This window comes from Schistocerca cancellata, chromosome 3 (assembly GCF_023864275.1).
Source record: "Schistocerca cancellata isolate TAMUIC-IGC-003103 chromosome 3, iqSchCanc2.1, whole genome shotgun sequence".
In the NCBI taxonomy this organism is placed as follows: Eukaryota; Metazoa; Arthropoda; class Insecta; order Orthoptera; family Acrididae; genus Schistocerca; species Schistocerca cancellata.
In genome coordinates, this window is record NC_064628.1 from 561,214,152 (window position 1) to 561,233,493 (window position 19,342).

At 41.9% G+C, this 19,342-nt stretch overlaps 1 protein-coding gene across 1 annotated transcript in view; it reads right to left on the bottom strand.

Moving 5' to 3' along the window:
• Nucleotides 1-1,610: 1,610 nt before the first annotated feature.
• LOC126176804 (juvenile hormone esterase-like) overlaps nucleotides 1,611-19,342 on the bottom strand; it is a 136,666-nt gene continuing 118,934 nt past the window's right edge. Inside the window, exons 10-11 of the mRNA XM_049923984.1 lie at nucleotides 14,561-14,693; nucleotides 1,611-2,282 (exon numbers count right to left, since the gene is read on the bottom strand). Of these exons, the coding sequence (XP_049779941.1) occupies nucleotides 2,114-2,282; nucleotides 14,561-14,693 (302 nt within the window). The 3' untranslated portion in view covers nucleotides 1,611-2,113. The remainder of the gene's footprint in view (nucleotides 2,283-14,560; nucleotides 14,694-19,342) is intronic.

Here is a 19,342-nt window from a genome sequence, read left to right on the forward strand (position 1 = left end):
GCGAGCGTAGAAGCTTTTATGAATGTTGCCACATCGAGGACGCAGAGGCAAGCAGCAGTGGCTGTAGCCTTCAGTCTGCTCCAACCAGGCAAGCAGTGAACTAGTGTCTACATGTCCACCACAGGGTCTGACATTAGCTAATATCAACTTAAACCTTGTTTGCCGAAGAGGTTTGCACTACGCGCGGATTCAGATACGAGGCTCTTTAGCTAGCAGACGAGACGATATTTTACGCCATAGTGTCAAAGATGTGAACACGAAACCTACGGTCACGATTCAAAGTATGGTCTACATTTAGCTGCGAGTAAATCAGTGTGGTACCAAATCTGTTTCAGTGCTTTAGATGTCAGGTTCAACACGTAAGAAAAATTCTAAAATTCTTCCAAAACTACGGCTACTAGAGTACTCGTAGATAATGTTTCTTGTTGAGTTAGATAAGATCAGGATCGTTAAGATACAAATAAATGAGCATATAAGGGGGGTATTGAATCAAATATGGAGGACCTCTACTCTGCAGCCGACATATTTCCATCAGGCACCACGAACTGGTCAGTGAAATACATACGTGTCCCTTAATATGAGCAACACAGAAGACGACACAGAGTCAATCTATAGCTAGAGAGAATCTTCATGTGACAATCGTAGAAAACGAAGGCACAAATGAAGTCATAGAATGCAGAAGTAAGAGGCGACGAGCATTCTTTGAAAAACTGTGACCAGCCTGTAGATCTACGATGCTGACTAACAAAACAAAACTAAGCATCTTTGTGATAAGTATTCAGTCGTTCTTGTGCAGTTAAACATGGAAGCTATCTAAGAAATTCAGGGAGAACTGCATAAATGTCAGCAAATGTTTCCTGTTACTGTATGATGTGGTCACGTCCTATACGGAACTAAGCTCACCCAGAGAAGAGCAGTTAGTATTGTAGTAACAGATCGTAAATTAACCAGACTCAGTCTCCTTTCTAGACGGGAGAGAATAAAATTTACTAACTATGTGAACACAATCGAGAAGCAAATCTGGAGCAACATCAACATTCGCATAGGACTCAAGGTTCTTTATCAAGACCATGACTGAAGCAAAATATTCGTAGGTGGTTCTTATGTTAGTTGGAATGCTAAAATAGAAATTTAAAAAACGCCATAAAATGTCATCAAGGAAAATAAAATAAAATAATAATACAGCTAATCGTCAACCGAAATCATTTCTGTATTAAAATGCTTAACAAATCATCACCTATAGCAATTTCAATTATTGCACGCTTTTTTAATTGAGATACTTTAATAGTGACTTCAGCATCAGAACTTTATGATTTAGACAATCTTCACTGTTTTACCGTGAATAAATCTCCGTTTCACTCGTATATTCCTTTCAATTGTGGTTACTGTGTCACACGAAATGCGTAAGATCTCTAATGTATCACTTTCGCGAAATTAGTCGGTACTCAGGCACAAAGGTCGGTTTGGAACATCTCTGAGGAACTGTTACTTTCTAGGTCATAGGATACTTTTACGTAGACAATATTTTGCTCTCATCAACATAATTTAGAGCAGTACAATAAAAGTTACTGACTTATAATATTCAAACACCCCGAATCAAAAGAGATATAATCAGTTGTTAACCATTTATACACTTATTACACTGGCAAGCAAATGATGCTCTTTCAATTCTCTGAAACAGGTAGATGGTTTAATTCATCATTTTCTATTTTGGACAAGAATGACACGAACAGAGTAACTGTTGTGCTTTTATTTCAGTTGGAATCATAATACAAAGGAACACAAGCAGATCTATTGGAAACAGCTTTTGAAATCGAAGTTGGAAACAGCGTCGAACAAAACCAAAATTCTGTAATGATAACAATCGTTTTCATTGAATTCTGAGCAGCTTATATAGTGGACTTACATATGGACACAGTCACAGTCATGAATTACTTTACTTAAGAACCTAAGGCTAAAAAAAGTATGATTTATAGTGTTTAATAATATATTAATAACGGAATTATTAATTTACAGCGGAGCCTGGAGAAGAACTACTTAGGAAGTCGGCAAAATTACACCATGCTGGTGTAATGGCGCCTGACTGTATGTCTGAGAACTGCTGCGACAGATATTAGAAGGTTCCAGGGAAGGGCATCAGTGGGACGTTCTGATGCCAGAAGCCCATGCGTTCGCCGAGTCTGTCGTGAGCGACGGTGAAGTTGGCCTGCATCAGCAGGTAGTTGCGGCTCGTCGCGTTGTACGGATGCCATATCACGGGGTCCGTGCACGGAGTGGGAATCCTGCGGGAATACCAGAACATCGGTTCAGCATCTCTAAAAATATCGCAAAAATTGTATCGAGTGCGCTCTTGAAATGCATCGTTCAAACTTCATTAGGCAGCTTTATTAGCATTCTGCTTCCATTACCGAAATTATCTGTAGGTACATGCAGAATATCACTGATTTGGATGAGTAAGTGCTTAAGGAGACCAACAGCTCAGTCTCCTTCGTACAAAGCAGTGTACTCAGTCTACTTGCGTATAGAGTAAATTATGGGTGCAAATGTGAGAAAGTGTTCTAAATGGTTACGTAGGGTGTATCTGAGGCAGGACATAGAAACCAGCCCACTATTCACTAAGTGGAATGTGGAAAAACCCCTACCAAACCACTTTCTAACTGGCCGGCAATCCGCCAATTGTCTATAATCCGCCGGGTGGAACAGATAAGGGATAGGTAATTATCTGTCCCGGAAGCGGCCGCATTAACACATGGGGCTAATCGGGTGGGTCACACGAATGGCTGGAATTACACAAGAGCAGATGCCCCCTGCGTTGAATACTTAGTGCAGTGAGAATGTCCCCGGCTCGAACGAGAGTTACCGAAGCTTCCGCAGGGCTAATGATGAACCAGTTATCGACCAATGATACGCGAGCCATGTTTGGTGGGTCACATCGTGCGAAATGTAGGTGGGGGAAGTAGTATAATGGTCGCACTATGAAGCGGACTTGTTAAACCCTCGCCTCATGTGGTGGGGCAGGGTCCCGAAAAAATCGAGGTCATACACAAGCAATTAAGTGTCTTTACATGGATAGTCAGGCAGCAGTTAGAGTTGATGGTAAATTGAGTTCATGGTTCAGAGTAGTTTCAGGGGTAAGACAAGGCTGCAACCTGTCTCCACTGTTGTTCATATTATTCATGGATCATATGTTGAAAACAATAGACTGGCTGGGTGAGATTAAGATATGTGAACACAAAATAAGCAGTCTTGCATATGCGGATGACTTAGTTGTGATGGCAGATTCGATTGAAAGTTTGCAAAGTAATATTTCAGAGCTAGATCAGAAATGTAAGGACTATGGTATGAAGATTAGCATCTCCAAAACGAAAGTAATGTCAGTGGGAAAGAAATATAAACGGATTGAGTGCCAAATAGGAGGAACAAAGTTAGAACAGGTGGACGGTTTCAAGTACTTAGGATGCATATTCTCACAGGATGGCAACATAGTGAAAGAACTGGAAGCGAGGTGTAGCAAAGCTAATGTAGTGAGCGCTCAGCTACGATCTACTCTCTTCTGCAAGAAGGAAGTCAGTACCAAGACTAAGTTATCTGTGCACCGTACAATCTTTCTACCAACTTTGTTGTATGGGAGCGAAAGCTGGGTAGATTCAGGTTACCTTATCAACAAGGTTGAGGTTACGGATATGAAAGTAGCTAGGATGATTGCAGGTACTAGTAGATGGGAACAATGGCAGGAGGGTGTCCACAATGAGGAAATCAAAGAAAAACTGGGAATGAACTCTATAGATGTAGCAGTCAGGGCGAACAGGCTTAGATGGTGGGGTCATGTTACATGCATGGGAGAAGCAAGGTTATCCAAGAGACTCATGGATTCAGCAGTAGAGGGTAGGAGGAATCGGGGCAGACCGAGGAGAAGGTACCTGGATTCGATTAAGAATGATTTTGAAGTAATAGGTTTAACATCAGAAGAGGCATCAATGTTAGCACTGAATAGGGGATCATGGAGGAACTGTATAAGGGGGGCTATGCTCCAGACTGAACGCTGAAAGGCATAATCAGTCTTAAATGATGATGATGATACAGAAAAGAAACGACATAGCAAGCATTACTGAGGAGCTGTTTGTTGTGACGTATTAGTGCGTGACTGGTTTTCGACGTTAAACTGTGTCGTTGCGTTGTGATACATATCATCAAAATTTACTTTAGCTGTGGATGGGCTGTTGTCACATATCTGTTGTTGCCCTCCAGCGAAATCCCAGACCAGCTTCACGAAAATGATCTGCAGAACTGTACTGAGTAGTGGAAACATCGAATAAGGACGTGTTTTGACTCAGATGGGATCTGCTTTGAAGCCACCGACAGCGTATTTATGAAGTACACAGATCATCGTAATAGGCTACATTCATGTGCGCCAGATCCCATGCACGACTTTTTCATCCACTGCCACGGAGACGATTCATTTGATAAGTTTCTGTTGAGGGAAGGAAAAGAGTTACATATCATTACTCAATGAGAAATAGCTCTTTCATAATGGACTTAGTCTTGTTTCTTTTTTCATTACTCTTTTTCTCTCTCAGTGCGGTTGAGGCTATATTCATTTGTCCATTTCAGTCAGAGGTCCTTGTAATTTCCGAAGTTTTAGACATAGCCTGAAATACAGATCTCCGTAATTAATCTTTTGTTTATTTGTAGGTACGTGCATCGAGTCCTGGCAAACATTGAAATTCCCACGCCACTGTACCGTAGCGCAGCACATTTTTTTCAGTAATGTCTTCTCACTGGTTTGAGACATTACGAATGACGAATTCCTCTCCTGTGCCAACCTCTTCGTCTCAGAGTAGCGCTTACAAAACTACGACCTCAACTAATTGCTGGGTGTATTCCAGTCTCTGTTTCCCCCTACAGTTTTACTCTCTACAGCTTCTTCTATTACCATGAAACTTATTTCTTGAGGTATTAACAGATAACCCGCCATCCTGTCCCTTTTTCTTGTCGGTGCTTTCGGTATTTTCCCTTCCTCGCCGATTCTCTGGAGAATCTCCTCATTCCTTACTTTTTCAGTACACCGAAGTTTTACCGTTCTTCTGTAGCACCGCATCTCAAATGCTTCGATTCTCTTCCGCTTTTCCCAGAGTCCATGTTTCAGTACCTGCCGCTCAGAAATATCTTCCTCAAATTAAGGCCAATGTTTAATACTAGCAGAAATCTCTAGGTCAGAAATACCCTTTCCTGCAAGCTCCGTCCGCCAAGCGTCATTTTGCTGCCTAGGTATCAGAATTTCTTAACTTTCCCGTCCTCGTGATCACCAGTTATGATGCCACAATTCGCTCTGTTCTCATTTCTGCTACTTGTTACTTTCGTCTTTCTTCGATTTATTCTCAATCCATATTCTGTACTTATTAGAATGTTCATTCCATTCAGCAGATCCCGTAATTCTTCTTCACATTCGCAGAGAGTGGCAACGTCAGCAGTAAATCTTATCACCGATATCCTTTCACCTAGGATTTTAATTTCACTCTTGATCTTTTATTTCCGTCAATGCTTCTTCATCTGTACCGTATGGGCGAATGACTACTTCCCTGTCTTGGCCCCATTTTAATCCGAGCACTTCGTTCTTGGTCTTCCACATTTATTGATCCCTGTTGGCTCTTGTTCTCATTCTGTAACACACGCCTTTCCTTACAGCTTACTCTTATTTTTCCCAGAATTCGAACATATTACACGATTTGAAGTACTCAAAAGTTTTCTGCAGCTCTGCAGGTCGACAAATTTTATAAACGTGTTTCGATTTTCCTTTAGCCTTGTTGATATTATCAACTGCAACATCAGAACTGCCTCTCTTGGGCTTCTTGTTTTCCTAAGGCCAAACAGATAGTCATCTAATACATTGTTAATTTTCTTTTCCGTTCCTCTGTATATTGTTCTCGTCAGAAAATTGTATGCATGAGCCATTAAACTGATTGTGTGATAATTGTCACATTTGTAGGCTCTTGCAATCTTCGGAATTCGGAATTATTTGGATAACATTTTTTTAGAAAATCATATGATACATACCCAGAATCTTATATTCCACATACCAACGTGAGTGGTCGTTGTGTTGCCACTTCCCTCAAAGATTTTAGTATGTTATCCATCTTCTTTATTCGATCTTAAATCCTTCGAAGCTCTTTTAAATCCTGTTTCTAATATTGGATCCGTAATCTCTTCCATATCGCCTCCCGTTTTTTCTTCTATGACGTCAGACAAATCTTCCCCCTCATAGAGATCCTCGGTGTACTCTTTCCACCTCTACTCACTGTCCTCTGCAATTAACAGTCCATTTACCATTGCACTCTTAACGTTGCCGCACTTGTTTTTAATTTCACCAAATGTTGTCTTCAACTCTTAGGATTTATTTCGTTCCTAAGTGACTTGGATTTATGTATTCCTGAATGTCCTTGGATATCTTTCTACTTCCTTCTCTTTCTCCTGTCACCCATGGTCGCTCCACAGTTACCTTCTTGGTACGCGTGTTTCCTTTCTTTTCTGGTCGCCATTTTTAGAGATGCCCTTTCTTCTTCAACTGCAGTTGCCTATTGAGCTACTCGTTATCGCAGTAAGTAGTACGTCAGAGAATTTCAATCGTATCTCTTCGTTCATTGGTACTTCCGTATCTCACTTCTTTGCACCTTGATTATTCCTACACAGCCTCTTAAACTTATGGCTATTTTCCTCTTAAGCTTCAGCCTATTCTTCATCATTCCTTAACTGTGATCTGTGCTTGTATCCCCTCCTGGGTATGTCTTACCATCCAGTATTTGATTACGGAATCTCTGAGAGACCATGTTCTTATAAAACTGAAATCAGACAGTCTATCCCAGCCTTTTCCAAGTATACCTCCTCCTCTTGTGATTGTTGAACAGAGTATTCACCACTATTAGCTGAAATGTATTGCAGAACTCAGTCTTCCTCCTCTCTCATTCCTAGTACCAAGCACATATTCTCCCGTAACCTCTTCTTCTACTTCTTTCCCTACAACCCTGTTCCAATCCCAATGACAATTAGATTTTCATCTCTCTTTATAATCTGAATTAGCTGTTCAATATCCTCACACACTTTCTCTATCTCTTCATCTTCGGCTTGCGACGTCGGAATATACCTGAACTATCGTTGTCTGTATTGGTTTGCTGTCGATGCTGATGAGAAACCCCTATCACTGAACTGTTCGCAATAACTCACTCCCCGCGAATCCTTCCTATTCATAACGAATCTTACTCACATAATACCGTTTTCTGCAGCTGTCGATGTTACCCTATATTCATCTTACCGGAAAACCTTGTCTTCTTTCCATAAATCCTTGTCTTCTTTCTACTTCAGTTCACTGACTCCACTAGCCGTGGTCTGATCCTCAGCATTTCCCTTTTCAGGTTTTCTAGCTTCCCTATCACTTTCAAACATCTGACATTCTACGCCTCGTGTCATTGGTTATTCAGCTTTTTTTCTAATGGTCACCTCCCCTTTGGCGGACCCCTCCCGAAGATCCGAATGTGGGACTAGTCCGGATCTTTTACCAACGGAGAGATCATCATGATACGTTCTTTAATTACCGGCCACATTTCCTGTGGAGAGGCATTATGTGTTTTTAATGCAGTGGTTTACTTTGCCTTCTGCATCTTTATAACATTAATCATTTCTAACTTTTCCGCCTTCAGGGGCAGTTTCCTACATCAAGGGCAAGAGTGTGCCCTTAACCTCTGTCCGCTCCTCCACCTGTTTCACAATGCCGTTGGATGAATGTGACTTTCTTGCCTGAAGTCTTCGGGCACAAAAGCCGATAACCTTTACTCAAATTTTAAGCAGGACACTAGACGAGGACGTTTCGATTACTAGTCAAAGACTACACTTTTTTCATTCTTTCTGCGCCTACACTGGTGTCAGTCTACGGTCCTACTACCGAACTATTGTCAAAAGCTCATTCACTACATGCACATGTTTCTGCGTGAAGGTTTCACGATGTAACAATAACACTTGTTTCATGAAATTACCAAATCATTTTAGCCGAGGATATTCGATCAATAAAGAGCAACAGATCGTTTTTGTATCCCTTCCGCACGTGTCCGTGATGTTTCTAACGGACCTTTGCACCTACCTTACTTGACGGAAAGGAATTGTGGTTCTCTCATCTTACACCTTACTTTTCTTAAGATTTTCGAAAGGTGATGGAACCTGTATGAGAAAACAATAGATGTCATACTAGAAATACATTTGATAGTGTGTTTCTGGCCGTTCCGCCAAGTTGTCATTTTCATTTTATGGACACTATTTCGGCGATCGGTCTAGCCGTCTTCTTCAGGTGCTACCAGTTTTGCTTACTTTCTGCCTGGAGTCCCAGCTTGACTGTGAACTATTGTTGGTCTCACATCGCACCTTTTAACAGCCCAGTTCCATTCTCGAAGTCCACTATAAAATTTAGTGTTCTTTTGTTTTCCAGAGCTCGTACTAATATTCCCTGAAAATCAAATTCTGTCAGCGTTTTTCAACCCGGAAGGACGTTATAATCAACTACATATTATTAAACTGAGTGCTGCACCCGTTATTTACACTTAAACCTCCGTCCCTGTTTATTAAGAGTTCTTCTTACGGGGCAGCTGCAACTGTGTAAGTCCATTCTGTAAAATGAAGAAACCGCACAAAAGTTGCTGAGTCAACAATCTTCTATTGTACGCACGATCGGTTTCGGAAGACTTAAAGTTCTCTGAGCTGGTGTAAACTGTAATAAAGAAAGTATTACAAGGCAATGGGAGGGAATCCTCAAGTTTGGACTGTATGATAGTTAACTATACGGCTAAAATTTCTAAAATGAATTAAAATAAATTAGAAGATAGGAAAGTAGATTACTTACAAATAAAATCACATGACTTTATGAGGTCATCCTCATCCCAATATAGTCACAGAACAAAAGTTCCGTGTCAAAATGATAAATGAGGGATCTAGTAAAATGTGAAAAAACTGAAATCACGGCCGAACACGAGAAGTAACTAGAGTCATGGAATGTATAAAAAGCAACGAAGAGGGAAAGAGAAATCACGCATTGATTGGAATTACCTACATAAATTCCATGAGAATTATGTAATAGTAATCAGTACCCGTGAGTTCCGATGCCAGACACGACCCATAGCTCAGACGTGGTATGAAACACCTGTGTGAAAAAGCGGGAGGTAACAGCAGACAGAAGACGGAACCGTCAAAACTTTGGAAGGGAAGAGAACTTGTTAAAGAAGAAAAAAAATTACGTTACGTTCACACCTCAACATGCCTGAAAAATGTCTCAATTAACGAAAATATTTTTGTGATGTAGGTCAGTGCATTCATTAATTGTATAGAGAGGACGGGAATGAAGACTTTAAGGTTTCCGTTTCTTCCAGAACATTTTTCATACTAAAAAATTTGGGCAATGAGTTAAGCAACTGTAAAGTCTTCAGAGAGGATCCTGTATCGTATCCTGGCGTGTATCATATTTAGTGTGAGACAAGTCAAATGTGTAACAACAGATATATTGACCAGACAGCTAGAAATTTTCATACGAGATTTAAAAAAACACAGAGACCTGCCCATTGGGACTCTAACTCAGTGGAAATGGCAGTTTCAGTCATTTTATCTTCTAGAATGAGAGTTTTAGAAGCATCGAAGATGTTTAACGTAACAAAGTCAAAGTAGGAAAGATACGTTCGTAGAGCTAAGAATAATCACAACCATAGTTCTGTGGAAACATTCGTTTATTGCAGAACAAGAAGAGGGACAGGTAGACTGGAGAGCAGACTCTTTACTCCAACGATGCAGCATGTCATTGACAAATCATTAACTTATGAACTAGCAGGAGCGAATGGTGAATGGCACATATTTTACAAAAAAACATGTCTAATTGGGCTGCACTGGGTTGTGGGATATATTACTAGACAACCTACGTTGTCCGTTATCAAGCCAGAATGTACATTCTAAGACAAACAGCAAAACAACGCACCGTGAAAAAATCATTCGAACGGGAGGGAAATCGATAGATGTGATGTACATGTACAAGTAAACAAATATTACAATTTCAGAAATATGTAATGATTTGTTCAAATTGAGCAAGTTCCGTTGGTACACATCTGGGCAATCTACAGTCAGTTTTTCGGCTTGACAATGACAGTGACAGAACTGTTGGATGTCTTGAAGGATATCGGGTCAAATCCTATTTAACTGGCGCGTGCTGTAGCCGTGCGGTCTAGGGCGCCTTGTCACGGTTCGCGCGGCTCCCCCCGCCGGAGGTTCGAGTCCTCCCTCGGGCATGTGTGTGTGTGTTGTCGTTAGCGTAAGTTAGTTTAAGTTACTTAAAAAAAAAAAAACAGTTCAATTGGCGTGTTATATCGCAAAATCACGAGCTAATTGGGAGCCCCTTCCCATAATGCTCGAAACTTTCCCAATCTGAAGGATTTGGCAGGCATGAAGACTAACAACAGATATCCTTGCTGAGGGCGGCAGGGCATTATCTTGCTGAAATGTAAGCCCAGGATGGCTTGCTACGAAGAGCAACTAAACGGGCTGCAGAATTCGTCGTCGTAACGCTGTGCTGTAAGTATACCGAAGATGATTACAAAAGCGATCCTGCTATGAAATGAAATGGCATCCCAGACCACAGCTCCTTGATGTCGAACCATATGGCGGGCCACAGTCAGGGTGGTAAGCCACCGCTGTCCAGGACATCTCCAACAACGTCTACGTTCGTCATCGGGGCTCAGTTCGAAGTGGGACTCAACACGGAAGACAATCCAGTCATTGAGACTGAGTCCTTCGTGGTGCGTCGTTTTTTGTCTTAGAGTGTACATGTGGTGCGCGAGCGATGGGACTCAATAAACTAACAGTAACAGAAATTTGGTATTAAGCACTAAAAATATCGTACATTTTTCCAAATGACATTAAAATAATATCTCATTCTTTACGATTTAGCATGGGTCTACTATAACAAAAATTAGAGAGTATATAAAATTGCTATTGTAGAAGTTGTTAGTAATTTAGGGTGACGGGAAGGTGCATTCTGAGCACGGAAGACGGAGCGTTGGCGTTTTTAAGGCGACTGTTCCATTTCGACGTCCTCTCCCGAAGACTCGAGATTACAGGAATATAATTACCGAACTCCGGAGTTGCTTTGTGGGTTCGTTCGCTCGGAGTCCTTCGTCAACCGTGTGTGTCGCGAACAAGTCAGTTAGTGGCGAAATTTTAAACGTAGTGAGTTGCGACGTCAATTGTTATCGGAAAAGAGAACCAGGAGTGGCTGTGTGTGGACACTCTTTCAGTGGTAATGAGAAACTTTAAGGTCGCTCTTTTATTGAAGTGCTAGGAATTTAATTCCGAGCGGACTGCAAATGCCGGCCGCGGTGGCCCTGGGGTTCTGGCGCTGCAGTCCGCAACCGCGAGACTGCTACGGTCGCAGGTTCGAATCCTACCTCGGGCATGGGTGTGTGTGATGTCCTTAGGTTAATTAGGTTTAAGTCGTTCTAAGTTCTAGGGGACTTATGACCTAAGATGTTGAGTCCCATAGCGCTCAGAGCCATTTGAACCATTTTTTGTGGACTGCAAATAATTAACATGTCTTGTGTGTAGTCCGTATTCTACATTTGCGTGGCGATTGAAGTATTAAAACCACACACTTGCAATAGAACAGTTTGTCGCAAAACAGGAATTTCTGCGTAACGGAACTTTCGGGAGATTTAGGTTCTGTACTGTACCAAGTGTGGATTACAGGAATAAAATTTTTGTATTTTATAAATAACTTTGTGTGCGAGTGTGCGTGGGTATGCGTGTGTGTATGTGTGTTTGTGTTTGTGTGTGTGTGTGTGTGTGTGTGTGTGTGTGTGTGTGTGTGTGTGTGAGTGGAAATACTGAATATACTTGGTTACTGCGGTTACTGCAAACAGTGGTTCAAATGGCACTGAGCACTATGAGACTTAACCTCTATGGTCATCAGTCTCCTAGAACTTAGAACTACTTAAACCTAACTAACCTAAGGACATCACACAGCACCCAGTCATCACGAGGCAGAGAAATGCAAACAGTGGATTTCTTGTTTTTAGTTAATACTTCCTCATTTCTTTTATAGTAGTGCTTGGTAATTTACCTTCCAGTCAGAATGTGGAAAAGTGGACTGCAGGTTTTGAGTGACACGTTACCATTATTTTCTGATTAGTCATTAAAGCAATTTACAAGTCCTTATGGCTAGGTTGAAATAACACTTTTAGAACCTTGCAAAACTCGCTGTCCGACACAATCCAAGGTCGTGATTGTGACTCGTCGCATAGCATTCTTGTCGTCTAGAATTTAACCAAGGTCAAGACTTCATATCTTGCAATAAGTTTGGCTGAATTCCTATGATAAATTTATGAATTAGACGTGTGCAGATTTTTTGAACTGATGTATACAGCGTGATTATAATTAAAGTTTGACTTTTAAAGCGCTGTAGATATAACACCACTGGTCAGAAGGACATCAAATTGCAACGGAATATTATCGGAGAAGTGGGTAAACGTATGGCAGAATAAAACAAAATAGTTACAGAATGTAGCAATAGATGGCGCCGTAAGCATCATAATTTAATAGTGGTGGACTACAAATGACAAATGAATTATACAATACCGAAGATGTACGTTTGATGTTAAACAAACTGTACTACTCAGTGTGAATGAGTGTACCGGTGCGATACTGTTAGTTACGTAAACCCAACCACCACGGCAAGGTCGTATCACATCGGATGGGAAAAATCGGTTTTTAATTGTCCCGAGGTCAAAAACCGCACAAAAAGCATCAAACACATCGGTTTTTAGTTGTCCTGGGGGCAAAAGAGCATAAATCAAAATCAAATCTTATTATTCATTTCCGTGTAACTGGCGCAAAACATGTCAAATATGCTGTCCACCGTTTTCTGCAACAAACTGAAAGCGACAAACAGCATGTTCCACAACTGATCGAAATTTTTCCGGGATCACGTTCAGAATGTTTTGCGCAAAGCGTGCCATCACTGCAGATAAGTTTGCCATCGGAAAACTTAACACGACACCTTTCAGATAGCCCCAGAGCCAGAAGTCACACGGATTAAGATCAGGTGATCGGGACGGCCAAGCTGTAGGGAAATGGCGGCTGATAATACTAGCATTTCAGCTTCAGCAGTTGCTTAACCGATTTGCAATGCGCGGATGGGCGCCATCTTGTATAAACATGATCCCATCCATACATCCACGCTGTTGGATAGCTGGAATAATGTTGTTACGCAAAAGACACTCATAGCGCTTACCTCTGACGGTACAGGTAACAGGACCGGAAGCACCTGTCTCTACGAAAAAATATAGCCCTATGATAAATGATGCCGTAAACCAGCACCACACAGTGACCTTTTCAGGACGAAGTGGTAGTGTTTCATTTGCGTGTGGATTTTCCGTTACCCATATTCAACAATTCTGTGTATTGATATATCCTGTCGGATGGGAGTGGGCTTCGTCTGTCAACAAAATCTTCCACAGCCAATCATTGTCCGCTTCCATGAGAGCAAGAAATTCTAAAGAAAAGGTCTCTCTTGATGGCAGGTCAACAGGATGCCTCTTGTTGACCTGCCAGCAAGAGAATGGGTAATGTTGAATGGATGGCAAAGAAGAATGTTTCGTAGGATTTTACGCACCGTGCTCACGGGTATGTCCAATGTTCGGGAAAATCTCCGTGCCCACCACCACTCCTCTGCTTCTGCATTGCTGTGGCCACTGCTTCCACTAACGCCGAATCAATTCGTTTCCTCCCTCTACCAGGTTGCACACCAAAAGAACCCCTCTTTTCGAATTTCCTTATCATTTTCTCCAGAGCCAGGCAGTCATCGGACCAATGCCTTTTTTCAAACTCTTCAGTGTCCAGAACTTCTGCAGAGGGATGTGTGCACAGTCATCATTCTTGTAATACAGTTCTACAAGCACAGCGAGATCCTGCATTAAGACAGTCATTGTGAACGTCGCAGACACGAAAGGAGAAAAGCCATGTACCTGGCGTGCTTATCCCAACTTCAATTGGTCGTGCCCATGGCAGGTGCTTTCATTTACGTATTCTGACACACACAGCGCCATCTATTGATCAATTTTCACGCTATTTTTTTTCTTCTGCCATATGTTTGACCCTCTCTCGGATAATATTCCGCTGCAATATGACATCATTCTGACCAGTGGTGTTATTTCTACAGAGTTTTGGAAATTTAACTATAATCACCCTGTATTATATAATACGCATTTGATCTTAACTATGTCTCACAAAAAACTGTGCCTAGGTCAAGACCAATTCACTTACCTGTTTCCTCGCTAAGCCTTATGTTTCATTATTAAGAACAAACCGATTATTTGTTCAACAAAACCTCGTGAAATCCCAATACTGCTAAAGCGTACTTGCAGCTATTGATTTCTTTGATGAATTACGGTTACACATTTGTTACTATGTGCTTAACAGCCAGCCGAGGTCACACTGAATTAAGGGTGCATTTTCTGCACTTTTCCATTTCATAAGTACACGCTCTTACCCATGTTTGGCAAAGTTGGTCCAGATATGCAGGAAATGCCTTCGTACACGGTCCTCCTCGGAATTTGGATCCAGATTGTAGTTCACGCCGTTCCTCAGGAAGAGGAAAGGCAGTTCACCGTTGTGTGTTACCCCTGCAACATCATACAAACATCGGTCAAAACAGCACTCTGTACAGTCGGTTTTCTGCTGTCAGTAGATTCTGAGCTTACAATAGACGTGTAACAATCACTTTTCCTTAGTATAATGAAATGTAAAAGGCGATATTCATGCGTTATTAAAGTTGATAACATAATGGCGTCCAACGTCAAATTTTTCAATACTGTCGTTAGCCCTTAGAACTTATAGAGCGTAATGTGTGATAGAAATTTACTATTATATGATCGACTACATTTCGTATAAAGCTCGAATAAATGAGCGTCACTTTGTTAACAGTGTTGTGATACATACACTAGGACTATACCAAAGGAATTCCTCTAGCTTCTCTATTGACTTAGAATATCTGAATATTCGCCGATGCGCTTCATCCTGTAAGTTTTGTGTAGGTAGTATTATTCCTGAGAAATACCAGATCATGTCCGCCTGACACATGAATACCATATTTCCGTTTTGTGTCCACTCAGACAGTTTACACATAATTTCACTGTATCTATGTTTCGTACAGCGATTAACATTATTACGTCTAGGTGGAATGAACCTCTCTCTTTTCTATAATACCTCGTAGTGCATCGTTTTCGTTCAGAATGCAATTACTAATAGAACACTAGAAAACGGTTCGATGATGCGCTATACAAGTCGGCGCTACGATGATGACATACGAGGGCTATTCGGAAAGCCGATCGGTCGCGAAATGGAAACCAATGTGAAAATATGATGAAGTTTCGGACAAAATCCGATGAATTTTCGGACAAATGTGTTGGGTAGTGCCTCTAGTATGCCGTTCGATCGCGATACTTCGCTCTTTTCAATTCTGCGTGCGCTGTGAGCACGTAAAGACGCCTAGAAAACAGTTCCCCGCCAAGAATAAGGGCCTGGTAGAAATTTCGCCGAGATGGTGCAGCCCACATAACATAATTTCCAAGCGTTTCGTTCATGACAATTCTCAGCCGCACTCTGCAGAGGCAGTTAATATGTTCCTGCAGCGTTTTCGATGGGAAGTGTTTGATCACCCTCAAGACAGCCCGTAACAGGGTCGTCCTGAGTTTCATTTCTGCTTACATGAACCGCTTGCTATGAAGACATGTTGACACGGAAACCAGCTGTAGACGTGCGTAGAGAATTGGCGGAAAGCATAGGCGACCCCCTACTATGACAAGGGTATTGGAAAAGTTGGTACAACACTACAACAAAAGTCTAAGACGGAGCGGCGACTATGTAGAGAAATTGCTGTAAGGTATAGCTAACTACTCCCAATATTTTTTTTTTATTTTCACTGTGGTTTTGATTTCGTGACCGAACAGAACTTCCTATCCCAATAGCCCTCGCAGTAAGCTAACTAACTGAGGATAGTAAGGTTGCAAATCATTATCCACTATTATGGATATAGACTCTAGTCTACATGGCTGTAATGGGCAGAACATCCTTGTCCACAGTGACGGTTATACACCGGAGCACTGTGACGGTTGTAGACCTGTCTACATAGATGATTCCAAGCACTCTACTGTGACCTGGACCGGTACAACACATGCCACGTCTTCGACTTCCATTGTTCACAAGCGACGACGGCCCACAGCGTAACCAGTAAATGAACTTCGTCGTTTGACATGATGAATGGGAACAGTCACGTACAGAAGCTTGTGTAAGTGTTAGCAACTACTATGGCGGCAGTAGTATGACAGACAACATTATTGAGCGTCATAGAAGACAATGTGTGATGATTCTCCGAAAGTGTGGCTTTGATGAAATAGCGACGAAAGCAGACAATCAAATAGGTAAGAAGACAAGGCCTACCAGAAATCTTGGATAACGTAGAAGATATTGAATTTAACCGATGAAAGAAGGAAATATAAAAATGCAGCAAATGAAGAAGGCCAAAGGGAACACAAACGTCTAGAAAATGATCCTGACAGGAAGTGCAAAATGGTTAAGGAGGAATGACAAGTGGACAAATGTATGTATTTAGGGGCATAACTCACTACAGGAGAGAATTATACCGCCTATAGATAAATTAAAAAGACCTATGGAGAAAAAGGAAGTTGGTACTGACAACTGGGAATATTAACGAACAATAAGTTTAATGAGTTACGGTTGCAAAATACTAAACAGAATTCTTTACAGAAGACTCGAAAAACCGGTAGTAGATGACCTCGGGGAAGATCAGTGAGGATTACGGATAATTGAATGCACGCGCAAGGCAAGACTGCTCCTGCGACTCATCTTAGAAGATAGGTTAAGGAAAGGGAAACCTACGTTTATATCATTTGTAGACTTAGAGAAAGTTTTTGACAATGTTGACTGAAACACTTTCTTTGAAATTCTAATGCAGGCGTGGCTAAATTCAGGTAGCAAAAGGCAGTTTACAGTTTGTACAGAAACCAGGCGGCAGTTACGAGACTCTAGAGGCCTGAAGGGAAGCAGTTGTTGAGAATAGAGGGAGATAGGGTTGTAGCCTATCCCCAATGTTATGCACTTTGTACACTGGGCAAGCAGTAAAGGAAACCAAAGAAAAATCTGGAATAGGAATTTCTCCCTGCAGAAATAAATGTTTGAGGTTTGTCGATGACATTGCAATTCTGTGAGACAGCTAAACACTTTGAAGAGCTGGTGAAAGGAATGGACAGTGTCTTGAAAGGAGGGCATAGATGAAAATCAGCAAAAGCAAAACGAAGATAAAGGAAAGTAATCAAATTAAATCAGGTTATACTGGGAGGATTAAATTATAAAACAAGACAGTGGATGAGTTTTGCTAATTGCGCAGCAAAAAACTGATGATGTTCGATGTAGTGGGGATATAAAATGAAGACTGGCAATGACAAGTAAAGGGTTTCAGAACAGCACATTCCAAGACGTCTCAGGTGTGCTCAATAATGTTCATGTCTGGTGCGTTTACTGGCCACAGACTTAAGTGTTAGGAAGTCTTTTCTGAATATATTTGTCTGTAGTGCAGCTATGTACGGACATGAGACATACACAACAAACAGTTTGGGAAAGAAGAAAACAATGGTTCAAATGCCTCTGAGCACTATGGGACTTAACATCTGAGGTGATCAGTCCCCTAGAACTTAGAACTACTTAAACCTAACTAACCTAAGGACATCATACACATCCATACCCAAGGCAGGATTCGAACCTGCGACTATAGCGGTCACGCGGTTCCAGACTGAAGTGCCTAGAACCGCACGGCCACACCGGCCAGCGGACAAGAAGAGAACTGAAGCTCTAGGAAGGTGGTGTTACACGTACATCCACTCGGTGCAATTTGAAACGAGAGTTGCCCAACCAGGCAACATGTTTTCAGTCATCAACAGTCGAATGTCGGTATTGACGGGCGCAGAAAAGGCATACAGTTTTGTGTGGTGCAGTCATCAAGGGTCAGTGTGTGAATGGTTTGCACGCTGACACTTGTGATGGCCCAGTTGATGACCCAGTATTGCTGAAGGGTTGCACTTCTGTCACGTTGAATTATTGTCTTCGGTCGTCGTTGGCTCTGTTCTTGCAGGATCTTTTTCAGGTCGCAGCGACGTTGGAGATTTGATGTTTTACTGGATTCGTGATATTGTAAGACGTCTTGGTCTCCTGACCTTCATTGCTTACATATTCTGCCCTCAAAACCATATTCCTCACATCAAGACGCTTCATTCAAACCTAAACTCGATAAGATAAAGTAAATGTTATATGAATTCATGTAAACGATATGCAAATAACTAATAAATCGCAAGTGCGCACCATGGTTGAAATGCTTGAGGCTGGCGTACACACATACATTCCAGACACGACGGTCACAGGAGTTTTTAGTTCAGGAGATGCAAACCGCACAACGGGGCGCCAGTCCCTTCAGAGGACGAGTCAACACCAAACGCCAAGATGACTGCCCGTGGAGCGGACAGCGGGTGCCCGAGTGAAAGGGGGAACGACCCGGAATTCTGCTTAAAAGCAAATTCCGCTACATTGTGTGGGAGCGGCCAGCCTATGCATTCTTTACACATAGCATGCAGTTTCAGATATTTTCACAGGGAGACAGCAAATGCCAAACGCCAATGTTACAGATTTCCGGATTGGTCGCCTTAAGCAAAACGTCATTCTCCCGTTTTAGAAGAGCAATGCTGATTGGCAGACGATATTTCTGACGCCTTGAGCTGAAGGTATAATGGAAGAGATCGAAAGATATACCCCTTCATGTCTGGCATGGAGAGGCGCCGTTCCGTTGTCGCTCTTAGGGTGAGGAACAAGTCTCTCCACAGTACTTCACTGGGAGAGCACCTCTGTCGAGAGCGAATCGAAGTGCTACTCTATATTGAGTCCTCGTGATTAAGCGTTGTTCATTGTGTTGGCCGACTTACTTATTGTGCGGTGTGAATGGACAGAGTTATAGTTAAACGCCTGCGAGCGAATTTTGAGTGGCATTGCAGTGGACTAATTATCTGACCGGTGTAACACGCCAATTGTTAGACTAGGGGCAAATAGGAATCCTTGACTTCATCAAGGCATAGGGAGAGTTCGATTGGCGAAGGGCAATCCAGATAGAACGAGAGTTATCTTATTTGTCAGCAGCGAGCGGTGCAGACAGCAGTCATCGCAGCTTATGGTATTGTGTACTACAGCTATTGCGAGCCCCATATTTCCT